This window comes from Cydia amplana, chromosome 14, assembly GCF_948474715.1.
Source record: "Cydia amplana chromosome 14, ilCydAmpl1.1, whole genome shotgun sequence".
Taxonomy (NCBI): Eukaryota; Metazoa; Arthropoda; class Insecta; order Lepidoptera; family Tortricidae; genus Cydia; species Cydia amplana.
This window is the reverse complement of record NC_086082.1, coordinates 9189889-9202836: the sequence shown is the minus strand read 5'-3', so window position 1 is coordinate 9202836 and position 12948 is coordinate 9189889. Positions and strand designations below refer to the sequence as shown.

The window sequence follows — 12948 nt, the reverse complement described above, 5'->3', positions numbered from 1 at the left end:
AGTATTAATTTATTTACCTATTAATAATGCGAATGTAACTCGTTCCCTTTGTTTTCCTTGAAGTGTGTTATCTTTTTAGACAAAACTACATACACCATTCGTATTGTATGGATTTTTCAAGCCCAGGAAATGAACAAATGGTTGTTTTAATCTACCATTCAGGAGTAACGGAGGGGAAATGCGTTAAACCGATTCCTACTCGGGCGGAGCTAGTAAATATTTTAGCGTAGGTATTATTTGACTTTATTCAATACCAAAGTAGACAATTTGCAATAAAAGCTCTGATCCGATCGTGTCGGCCGCACATAAAGATTTTCTACAAAATAAAAATAACGGGATGCATTCAAAACGCTCCAGCATGATTCCGTGCTATATGACCATAATACTCCGAAGTCGTTTATTGCCCGAATTAAGTATTATAAAGAAAAGAATCGCATTCACAATTAAACTAAAGTAATCGCTTTTTGTTAATTATCTTTAATAGCGGTCACCTCCGAGGATCGAAACAAAAACATAATATCGTAATATGTACGTTTAAGAGAAAAAGGTTTTATGCGGTCAACGGCTCGGTAGTCACTTCAGACATTGTATAGTAAAACATACCTCGAAAGTTCGAGACATTTTATAAAATGATAACGAGTACCTATTAATTTGTTAACCATCAGTTTACGTTTAGTTAACTGTGATGCAATAATGCTCAGTTTTATAATTAACTGACCCTGTGAACCGGGCGGGCCGGTTGCATGATGACGGATTAATATCACTGGCCAATCTCTCAAAAAGGAGTCCATGTTATCCTTCTATCGCCGACGAGGTCTGCCGGATTCGTTTGACTTGTGGGGCACCCACTCCGTGGTTATCTTGGCCCACAAGTCATTCGGCATGCGGAAGACATAACCAGCATTTACTTGTTTTTTAATTCACAAGTATATTACATTACTTTTTATATACTTTATTTTATATTTCAATAAAATTATAAAAAACTGTTGCCGCTATAACAAAAAATACTAAAAACAGAATAAAATATATATTTCATTGGAGCTCCCACACAATAAAAGTGTTTTTTTTACCATTTTTTGCGTAATGGTACGGAACTCTTCGTGAACGCGTCCAACTCTCACTTGACCGGTTTTTATTCATTCTAATGCAATTTCATAGGTCATGAATATGCATAGGTATGTATTTTACACTATTCTGGATTTAAACTAAATCGTGTATTATATTCGTAGGAGTACTCATTCCGCAAAAAAAATGCGGCATTAGGTCGGATACACTACATAAAAAAATATCTGTAAAAGACTATCATATTATGTTAACTAACAGTTTATCCACAGAGTGCAACCGGCCTCCACCAGACCGCGACGGACGCATCACACCTATGCCGGCGGCATCAAACGCGCCGCCCCCCACCCCTCACTTGACGATACCTCCAACCCACAACAGAGCAACTCGTATGATATATCATGAGAACTAAAAACGCGATCGTAATATTGTAAAATAACTAGAAATGGTATCTAAGCATAGTTAGTTCTAAAGACAAAATGAGAGAAAAATGTCAATGACCATGTATACAAACACCTAATATGTCCTCCTCATAAGTCCATAGATCCTCATAAGTTAATTTCTTGGCATAGGTACTGACTAAAATATCTTGCAAATACATATGATATAGGTGTATTATTTAAAATAAATATGATGATTATATTTCGTGCTATTTTCAACTTTAACACACTTATTTTATTTATTTATTTTTATAAAGATAATTATTTTGTTTCTTCATTTTTGAACACAAATATGTAATTCATATTTAAGGTAACGGATGTGTGTTAAGTTACTAACTATATAGCTATAGCTAAATAAAGTTGGTTCAACTACAACGTCACTTCCAGCGTTCATAGGTCGTGTATAGCAAACTAATACGGCCTTTTTAAAGATTTTTATTGATTCGAAATACCTAATGGGTTGATTGATTTCTTTATTGCCGGGCGATGCCGCGCGGCTCTCGTTCATCCTATTGATGCTTGTCTAGGCTTTAATTGAGATAATTGCCCATATTAATGATGTTCACGCATTGTTCAGGACTTGTTTTGACACCTGGTTAACTGCTATGTGAACATTATTATGTTGTTAAATGGGATGCGTGAGAGTTTTCCGTTTGACATTGTTTATATGAAATTCTTGTGAAGTTCGTACTAAATATGATAAATTTATTAAGACTAAGCTTTTGTTCAGTACGGATATGATGGTCGTTCTTGTCTACGTGACAGCGTGATAAAACGGTGTCCGTCACTTTCTTTCCCACGGTGTTAAACAGTGACAGTTATTTTATCACGTGGATAAAGATGGATAAAGCTATCCATAATAGGCTGGCTGGATAAAAGTTGAAGATAAAGTTACTTATGTATATTCTGTTAAACAACTTTATCAGCTCTAGCGCCTACATATTTTAAATTGCCGCTTTTTTCTAGTAACGGAAATGGCTAGTACATATACTATAAAAACAGAACAATGTTTTACAAGCTATGGACAAACCCTTTAGGGTTTACCACTTACCCTTTAGGGGACTTTAGTCCCCGGGGGCAATGGTCCCTAAGACGCTGGCCGTATTGCCCTGCGGAATGGTTGAACTTAGCCTCTGGGCAAAATATTCCCCTGGCCTCGCCAGCACCAAAAATTTTCCTAGATACCTAGTTATTTTACTCCAGTTTTGGTGTCTGCCTGCAAGCTGCACAATGTCTCAACTGCAAGTGCCACAAATATATTTTTTGTTACTGTAATACGAAAAATAGGTAAGTAAACATACACGGTTTAAATGACGGCAAATTGTATGTACCTACTAAACTACTTTCGTGATTAAGATAATATAAAGATAAAAGATAAATTCAAGTAGGCATAATTACAATGCGCTTATGAACGTCAAATAAAGCTAGGTAGACCGGCTCCAACCCTACACCTCTGCCCCGAGAAGATTTAAAAACCTCCTCAATTGGAGGAGGGTATTCCAATATGGGACCGGCAACAAACTCAGCGGGACACATCTTTTCAAAAAAAAATTACATTACATAACCAGGTGATCGCCTTTGATGCCAAAATGAGCCTTTAATGGCTTCATCATTGCCTCCAGTTAAAAGTTAATGAGTAATAAGTACATTTTAATGGTAATTACACCTACCTTTATGGCATTAAGCTTATTCCGCGTTCACGTTTCAATCGAACGGTCAACCAGGCGTTGTGATGTTGGAAATAAACTGGCAATTACCTTTTCACGTTAATATCATTTATTTCATGATGTTTATTGGGCTGCTTTTAAAATGAAGATCTTACTTTTTTCAGTCAATAGATTTATTAACTTTTAATCTAAAAGAAGCCTCGTACCTGCAACGGTTACACTCACGTGACGACGTTAATTATTTGTGGCTATTAGTTGTTATTTAAATAGGTACTTTAAAATAACCTCGAAAAAGTTTGGATAAGATCGGCTCACTTTATATTTCGTCAACTTTACCTGCACTTTAATTTATATGACGTTAAACGTTATTATTTAAGTGACGTCTTAAATATTTACGTTTAATATTTAGTGTTATACATACCTATATACTTAATATAGATTTACCAATGTGTAGGTATATTCTGTGACTCTTATAACATATTGAAATTATATTAAATTTATCATACGTTTACCAGTTTGCAAAATGTTAAATAATAGGTTATTCTACTGTATATTAAGAGAAAACTACTTATATGAGAAGGTAGGTAAGTAAGGCCGCGAATACTCTCCATTATTCATAACAATGTAGCAGAAGTGCAGTCACTGCCTCCGGCAAGCTGTAAAATGTTGCCGAACTTGAACAAAGACATCAATTGGTCCACAATAGTTCACATTTCATCTCAAATTACACGTGTAACGTCGCCTGTCCGCATGTACTCGCCCTGTATTCTCATCTTCTACCGACCTCAAGTGAGCGTTCACTTTAGAAAAACCAGTATGTACTTGGGCGTTTTTTTTTGTTGTCCCAAACACTTTTTTTTCAAGTTTGGGATTTTTTATGTTATTTCTACTCAGAATCACGAGCTCTTTCTATCCTAATAGGAGAAAAAAAGTGTCCCAAAATTTCCATACATTTTTCGATCTTTCCATTACGCGACCACCATACAAAGTCTATAAAAAATGATGACGGAATGGAAATAAAAACCTTAGGACAATTTTTTCTCCTATTAGGATAGAAAGAGCTCGTGATTCTGAGTAGAAATGACATAAAAAAACCCAAATTTGAAAAAAAATTGTTTGGGACAACAAAAAAAAACGCCCACTTGATCTCTAACTACGGGTAATATACGTATCATCAAGTAACATTTATTATGGTTTGCTTGAGGGGAATCCTCGACTATGTTTCGGAATAGCAGTTTCTGCTCCAAGCGCAAGCAGAACAAGCTCACTCACAAATGGTGTATTCAAAATATACTTTCCGCGAAGTCTGTCTTAAAGCCCTAACTTGCCATCAATGAGGCAGGTTTTTGAAAGTTGTGATCCATTCAAATTTATTTCATCGTTTTTTCGTATCTGTATCGTATATTAAGTTCATGCTTACTTATGGAACGTCCTTAGATATTTTTGGATTACTTATGAGGCACTTATTGAGGATTTTTCATGAGTGCTTAGGTATATTTGTGGAAGAAAGTATTGTTGGCTGTGTGTCATAATTTTGCCATGTTGTTGCTTGTAAAGTATATGAATAATATGAGATTCAATTCTGTTTTATAAGAGTATTTGCAGGCACTAGCAAAAATATAACATAGAAATAATTAACAAAATGTTATAATACCTACCCAAATACAGCTTCGGTATTTAGAACGATAGCTTAAAAATGCACCCGTAGGTTTATCTATGTAGTCTATCTAGTTAACTTAGGAATGACCAATAGGGGCAGTCAAACTTCGAAAAACAAAACGTTTGGATTATACCATAAAATGGGGTGAGTAGGGGCAAAACTGACATTCAAACCTCGATAACATTTTATTTTTACATATGCAAACAGAATGGTGTATCATGTATATAATAAGTGTTCCGGACGTTTGTATTTTAGTTTTTATTTTATTTTGGGTAGTTCCATTTCATAACTCCGACGATAAACAGGAAATCCCACCTCACCTCGTAGTCCCTCGTAATTGGGGCGAGATGGGATTTCATACAAAGGTGATTTTGGAAGATTGTTAGATCGATTTTTTTTTATTGTGAGTATTACTATAGCTCCATTTTAAAATGGAATACATTATTTTTGTAGCAGTAGCCTTAAAATACCATCTCACCCCCCTTTCATCCCTTCTCTCCCCATTCATAACCCAACTCTCCCCGCGAACCTAGTATTTACTAGCAAAAAGTTTTAAAGCGTTATTTCAAAACGAGCCAACCAATCGTCGTGATAAGAATCGCTTTTAAAAGTTTGATTAAACATTTGCATACTTTTCAGAGCATGACTTCTCCATTCCCTGCCAAACTTTTAGATACCTACTTCGGAATTTTATTTTCGGTTACACGATTGGGATTAATAATTTAAAGAACAGTTATCAACAGATTTCGCCGTAGATGAAAGTAGGCAAATATCATTTTCGCAGTAACGCTTAATTAGAAATAATTTAGAGTTCCTTACTCCCAGATAATACCGCTAGTTATTGTACTTATGATCTATGATGACTGATTATAAATCATAAATATTTATGTCAAAAAACATTTTTTTTATTTTCGCCTTATATTACTAAAGTGCATCACTTTAGCATATACTTTAGTGTTCACAGAGCACTTATGGGATCACTTCGCTCTTGAAAACTGGTTCAAGGAATGCTCCTAATTAGCATAACAATTTTAACTTTTATCTTTATCAATTACTACTATAATGGATGGTGGTGCCAACTAGCATAGTAGCACCGCCGACTAAATACTCATTTCGGACATCGTTCTTAAAGTAAATAAATACGTACCTATAAGCTACTGATGGAAAGGCATGTCTGGAGCAGTTTTATGCAAATATAATTATTTAAACTTCATTTTTGATGCTCGGTAAGAAAAGATCTGCAAAGAAAAGAAATAAATATTTGAGTAAATAATCTAAACAAGCAGCCAGGAGTAAACAATAACGTCAGGTACGGAATTTCACGCGCAAAAATTGTACTCGTAGTTGACCAGCTTCATTTTTAGAAACTTTCTGAATGTGAAAGAAAGTAAGGGAAATGGTTATTTTTGTCACGATTGGCACGGACGTTAACACCTGATCCCGTGCCTCCAGCTGCTTGGGATTCGGCGCGCACTAACCGATTCTCCAAGCTGGCGGAGGTCAGACGAGGTCGGTGTTTTACCGTAGCTTTCAGGTGCCTCAGTTTCTTTTGAAATTGAAGCATGCCTAGCAACTGGACCAAGTAAAATTTTGCTAGTAACTGGGTCAATTTCTGAACACGATTTTTTTTCTGTCCGTGATGAAAATCGTGGGTTAGCATCAGATAATACTTACCATTTTTTTTTTACATAAAGAAATCACACTTTCACACCGAGTTCCATATGAATTCACTGATTAATTGGTTTTTAGAGTACACTTAAAAATACCTAAAGGCTCAAATTACTGCTCCCGTGCCCTGTCCGGAATCTACTTTTGAGCATAATGAAAAATCCTACGAAAAATTCTACATTAGTATCACTAATTTAGTGTCAAATACTTAAACTAGATGATATTTACTATCACTGAGCACATACACTATTAACTTCATTGTGGTAAATAACTCGTGATCGATGTTTAAATTTTGTCCGAGCGCGCGAGTACAATTTCGTCGGCAAAACTCACAGGGCTCTGACAGCCGACGTCTGTATTGGAACCGCCTTGTGTCCCGCCTCACCTGTACTGGCAGTATTCGGCTGTCTTTCAAAGCAAACGGATGTACGTCAAGCCGTGGCGTGTTTGAGCAAATCGCGTAAGTATTTCGGAATCCGGGTGGGCGACAATTTTTTTCTAATTTCGATGCCCCTTATAAATTTTATTTTCCACATAGCTTTTCAATAATAATTGTCATATTTAGGAGCCCTTTATGTATCTTTATGTAAGCGATAACATAACAGTTTGGTCAAACACGATTTAAATTTTTGGCGAATTTTTTTATTACGAATTCTAATTTCCGTGCCCTAATTCCCATAGCAAATTTACCTAAAACAGCTGATTAAGTGGCACGGGAATTAGAAAGTATTACATTTATTGTCAACAAATCTTTTATTGGGGGCACTTTAAGTTAATTGGCAATGTTTACGTCATATTATTATTACATTTATGTATATTGGCATTGAATATATATTATATGTAATAATAATATGACGTATATCTTTCTATTTTGCATTTAAGGAAATCTTAAAGAATGCACAAAAATTTGTGAACGGTTTTTTAGTATAAGTACTATAGTACATACAGGGTGGACCCGAATAACCCGGGCAATTTTAATACGTAAGGTAAGGTGGGGTAAGACGACACCGGGGTAAGACTATCACTTGTATGGAATCCTTGTACTGTTAGTCTGGCCCCACCTTACCTTATTCATTGATCATATTATAACATTAAAATATTATATAAACATAAAACTATTTCTGGAATTATTACATATTATAATACCTGTACCTAAGGTTACATGAAACAAAATGAATCAAATTTGCAATGTTTTTTTTTGTAAATTTGACTGCTGACAGCGTATACCGTATAAAGTTTAAATATCTGGGAGACCGAGCTTTGCTTGGAAAACATATACCTACCTAAAAACTCAAAAATGCGCGTTTTCCCAGAGATAACACCTAGCTAGATCGATTTTTCACCCCAAAAAACCCTCATATATGATCAAATTTCATTCGAAATCGTTAGAGCCGTTTCCGAGATCCCCGAAATATATACAAGAATTGCTCGTTTAATAGATTAGTTGTTATAAATTAGCTTTTCTAATACAAGAAAAAATAAATATATATCCTATTCTTACTATATTATAAATGCGAAAGTATCTCTGTCTGTCTGTCTGTTATCTCGTCACGCTTAAACCGCTGAACCAATATCATCTTGATGATATTTGGCATGGAGATAGTTTGAGGCCCGGGGAAGGACAAAGGATCTGGAGGCACGGCAGTGCCGCCGCCAAGTCGAGCAAAACAAAGTGGCACGGCCGTACCATCAAATCTCAATAACATTCTATCAAAATAACATTTAATGCACTTTACAATCCCTTAGTTTTGTCACTGACACAATCACTTTTTTTTTTCGTGGGTAGGTGTCAAATAAGCAACACCTGATTTGTGTCATATAAAATTATTTATTAAAAAAAAATAGTTTGTATATATATTATAAACAATTTTGGCAATAATTCAATAAATAGTAACTTGATTCACAATATATTGTGTGGACAGCTCTTGTGGATGACTACCTTGTGATATAATTGTACTGACCTGCCACTCGACCTTTGCACCCTGACTTTTTGAATTTGACACTGTCACTTGGAGCACTAAAACCATGGACACATTGAACACCATCCTGGAGGCACAGAAGACCCTTGAGGTGTCATTCAATAAGCGGTTCCGTGAGCTGGATGAGAAATTAAAAACTGCATCGCCTCAAACTCATCCCACAATAAGCAGCCTTAACAAAGAGGTAAGCACCTTCAGGGAGCAAATGTCAGCCATGCTCGAGCTCCTCCGGCAACAGATCCTCAGCATTCACCGGACTGTTGATGCTATTGAGACGCGACACCGCCGTAAGAACTTGCTGCTCAGTGGGGTTCCAGAGGTTGCAGGTGAAGATGTTGCAGCGACTGTCACCGCTATCTGCCAAAATGATCTTCATCTGCCCGAGGTGACCCGTTCGTCCATCTTGGTTTGTCACAGGCTAGGATCTGGGACTAATGGCAGACCCAGAGCCGTCCTGGTCCGCTTCACTAGCCTCCTGACTCGCAATGCAGTTTGGATGAAGAAAACAGCCCTCAAAGGATCTCCGGTTGTCATATCTGAGTTTCTCACAAAGCAGCGACAAACTGTATTTATGGAGGCTCGCAAGCACTTCGGGATGCGCCAGGTGTGGACCAGAGATGGCACCATCCATATTAAGTTGACCAGCGGAAAGAAGGAGCGCCTGTCGTCGGCTGAGGCGCTTCAAGCGTTGATTGAAAAGCACCCCAGCAACCTGCAGCGTGCAGCCCCCGCGGTCGAGGTGCCTGAACCGGCGGGACCAGAAGCCTCCGCGCCGGCGGTGCTGTCCGGCGTGGCCTCTTCGGCCGCTACATTGGAGAAACGGGCCAAGCGCGGCTGCTAATAGAGGAGTTGTGTCGGTTTTATTTCGTTGTGTTTAGTTGTAGTTTATCTAGTAGCAAGCGGCGTTACGTAATGTTCTTTTACTGTTCTGAAACTTGCCTTTATTTCATTGCGGTATGCTCAGTTTTTAGTTTTATACAATTGTTTCTTGTCTACCGTCCTGTATTTTTGATATTGTAATTATTTTCTGACATTAATGACAATCTGTCACTGACGTATTGTCACCTAGCGGTGCGTTTCGTTATTGCATACGTAAATTTGTTATGTGATTGTAGCTTGCTAACTTTCTTATATATTTTTTTATTTTTTGTTACAACTAAGTGCTCAATTTACTCTTTTTTTTGTTATTCAGTTGCATACTTTTCATTTTTTTTTTACTGATCTTTTTTTTGTGTAAATGGTTGACTGGTGGGGTAAACCAAAAGTACTTAGTCGATAGACAGGCGTGCATTCACGCCCGTTTTTTTTTATATATATTCTTATATATTTATTATATTTATATATATTTATCATATAATTTATACCTACCTTGTGAATTATTATGTTCGATGATGAATCGTTTCATTCAGCTTGCGACTTGTCTTCTTCCTTTCACTCTTTCAATAGTTCAGTTTCGGAGCCTGATACTCTTGGCAGCTGCCTAGGGCGCACTTTTTTAACTGCCACAAAACATTTTAACACATGTCACATTAACGCGCAAAGTATCCCTAGCCACTACAGCGACCTCCTTGACACTTTTTCTTCATGCAATCTCCACGCTATTTTCGTTTCCGAAACCTGGCTCAAACCTACCCTCGCCACCACGTCTTTTAGTCTACCTGGCTTTGTGTTGGTGCGGAACGACCGCGTTGGTAAGGGAGGTGGCGGTGTTGCCATATACCTCCGCGGTAATATCCCTTATAAAATAATATCTTCTTCTCCATCTCAGTTTTCGGGGTCTATGGAATATTTAATAATTGAAATAAATATTGGAGGGACTAAGGCTGCACTCGGTGTAGTGTACTGTCCACCTAGCGTTGACTATTTCATGGATCTCGAAACTGTTCTTGCCTCTCTTAGCGTTGAATACGAACATCAGATAATCATGGGCGATTTCAATACTGACCTCTTAAAGGACAACATCAGGACGCGCAAACTGAACGCCATTATTGAGTCTGCTGATCTCTCTGTGCTTCCCCTTATGCCAACTCACCATAACATCGACACGTCGGACTCCTGGTTGGACCTTATTATTGTCTCGTGTGTGGATCTCGCAAACAAAGTTGGCCAACTCCCTGCTCCAGGTTTTTCGCGTCACGATCTCGTCTTCCTCAGCTATCGCCTTCGTCCTCCCAAGTTGCAGCGTGTGACGATACAACTCCGCAGCTTTGCCAGACTGGACATTCAAGCCTTACAGAGGGACGCTCGCGCGGTAGATTGGTCGTCGACGCTGTCAGCTTCGTCGGTTGATGAGGCGGTGGCGGCCCTTAACTCATCTGTTCTTAAACTTTTCGACATTCATGCGCCTATACGCACAGTACGGTTGAAGAGGCCCCCGGCGCCGTGGTTCACGCGAGAGGTACGTATTGCGATGACACGGCGAGATCGGGCTTTTCGCAAATTTAAGCGCGACCGTTGCGAGGAGAATTGGTGCCTTTTCAAGGCTGCCAGAAATAAATGCAACCAGATGGTAAGAGCGGCGAAACGTAAATTCATTCACCACAACATCGCCATGTCATCACCAGCTGAGACATGGAAATTTCTCAAATCGATTGGCGTAGTTAAATCTTCTGTTAAGTTAACTTCTTCTGCTTTTTCGGTAAACGATCTAAATTCCCACTTTGCAAAACCTTCCTCATTAGATTCTGTTACTAAAGTTCTCAGTATTGCTGAAATCAGTGCCCTGCCCTGTTTTAGTACAAATGCTTTCTCTCTTACCCCAGCCACAGATGAAGAGATTAGAAAAACTATAACTTCTGTGAAATCGAATGCTGTTGGCCATGACGAGTTAAGTAGAACTATGATTACTTCCATCTTAGAATGTATCCTCCCTGTTATAACGCATGTTATTAACTTTTCTATGTCTTCTGGGGTTTTTCCTTCGTTATGGCGTCACGCCTATGTCATTCCTCTGCCTAAAGTTTCCAACCCCAGTGCACTTAAAGATTTTAGACCCATTTCTATTCTCCCCTTTCTTTCAAAAATTTTAGAAGCTATTGTCCATAAACAACTGTCCGCTTACATTTATTCCAATCAATTACTTTCTTCTTTTCAGTCTGGTTTTCGTCGTGGCCACAGTACTTCCACCGCTTTGCTCAAAGTGGTCGATGACGTGAGGCTGGGTATGGACTCTTCATTGTTAACAGTGTTGGTCCTTATCGATTTCTCCAATGCTTTTAACGCTGTTAACCATGATCTGTTGCTGGCCACTCTAAGGCACTTGAATATATCTTCATCTGCGGCTGGTTGGTTCTCTTCGTATCTTCAGGACCGCCGTCAGTCGGTTCGCTCTGATCGTACGTCTTCTGACTGGTGTACTCTCACTTCTGGAGTTCCACAGGGCGGAATACTCTCACCTCTTCTTTTCTCGATTTTTATCAACCTTATTACGTCTAAAATTAAATGCTCTTACCATCTGTATGCTGATGACTTGCAGCTTTATACCCAAGCGAGTGCTAAGGATCTGGACCAGGCAATTGCCGAAATAAACTTAGACCTTAACCGCATTTCCACTTGGTCACATTGCTTTGGTATCACAGTTAACCCAGCCAAATGCCAGGCCATATTACTTGGCAGCACCCGCTTACTCTCTTTGGTAAACACTGCTGAATTGGCACCGGTTCTCTTTGAAACAGAAGTTATTCCGCTTTCATCGCAAGTGAAGAACCTGGGGCTAACAATCGACAGTGGGCTCACATGGGAACCTCAGGTGTCCGACGTAAGTCGTAGAGTAATTAACACGCTAAGAGCACTCTATCCCCATAAACATTTTCTCCCGGTCAGCACAAAAACTCTCCTCGTCCAAGCTCTTGTTCTGCCTGTCCTTGATTATGCTGATGTTTGTTACACTAATATCACTCAAGATTCTTTAAATAAATTTGACCGGCTACTTAACAGCTGCATTCGATTCGTGTTCGGACTTCGTAAGTATGACCATATCTCTTATTTCCGTAGAAAACTTAATTGGCTCCCTATACGAGAACGTAGGTCCCTTCGTACTCTGTGTACTCTCTACTCAATCTTGTTTGACCCGTCCGCCCCAGATTATCTCCGGTCGAAATTTAAATTTGTCACTCCACGTCCAGGTATTACAGATCTTCGCTCTTCCCGTAGCCTTACGCTCATTGTCCCCCAGCATCGAACGGGTTTCATGTCCAATTCTTTCACTATTCAGGCTATCAGACTTTGGAACATTCTCCCACTCCCTATCAGACAAGCGCAGACCAAATTCACATTCAAGCGCATGCTGCGCAAGTATTTCCTTGACAAACTTTCCTCTTCGTCAACTTAATGATTCACACTAGGTGTTTATATATGTATGGTATATATGTAGGTTTATTTCTATATTAAGTATATGTGTAAGTTTATCAATATAGTTTATATTCATAATGATATAGTCCTGTTTTCAAATTAATATATTCTAAAAGACACTG

At 38.4% G+C, this 12948-nt stretch overlaps 1 protein-coding gene across 1 annotated transcript; it reads left to right on the top strand.

Annotated features, from left to right (window-relative positions):
• The first annotated feature begins 8271 nt into the window (after positions 1 to 8271).
• LOC134653832 (uncharacterized) lies at positions 8272 to 9356 on the top strand. The gene has a single exon (XM_063509195.1). The coding sequence runs from the start codon at positions 8523 to 8525 to the stop codon at positions 9315 to 9317; it is 795 nt and encodes a 264-aa protein (XP_063365265.1). The 5' UTR covers positions 8272 to 8522; the 3' UTR covers positions 9318 to 9356.
• Positions 9357 to 12948: the final 3592 nt, after the last annotated feature.

Coding starts and splice junctions, on each gene's coding strand:
- LOC134653832 (XM_063509195.1), top strand. CDS start 8,523: ATGGACACATTGAACACCATCCTGGAGGCACAGAAGACCCTTGAGGTG.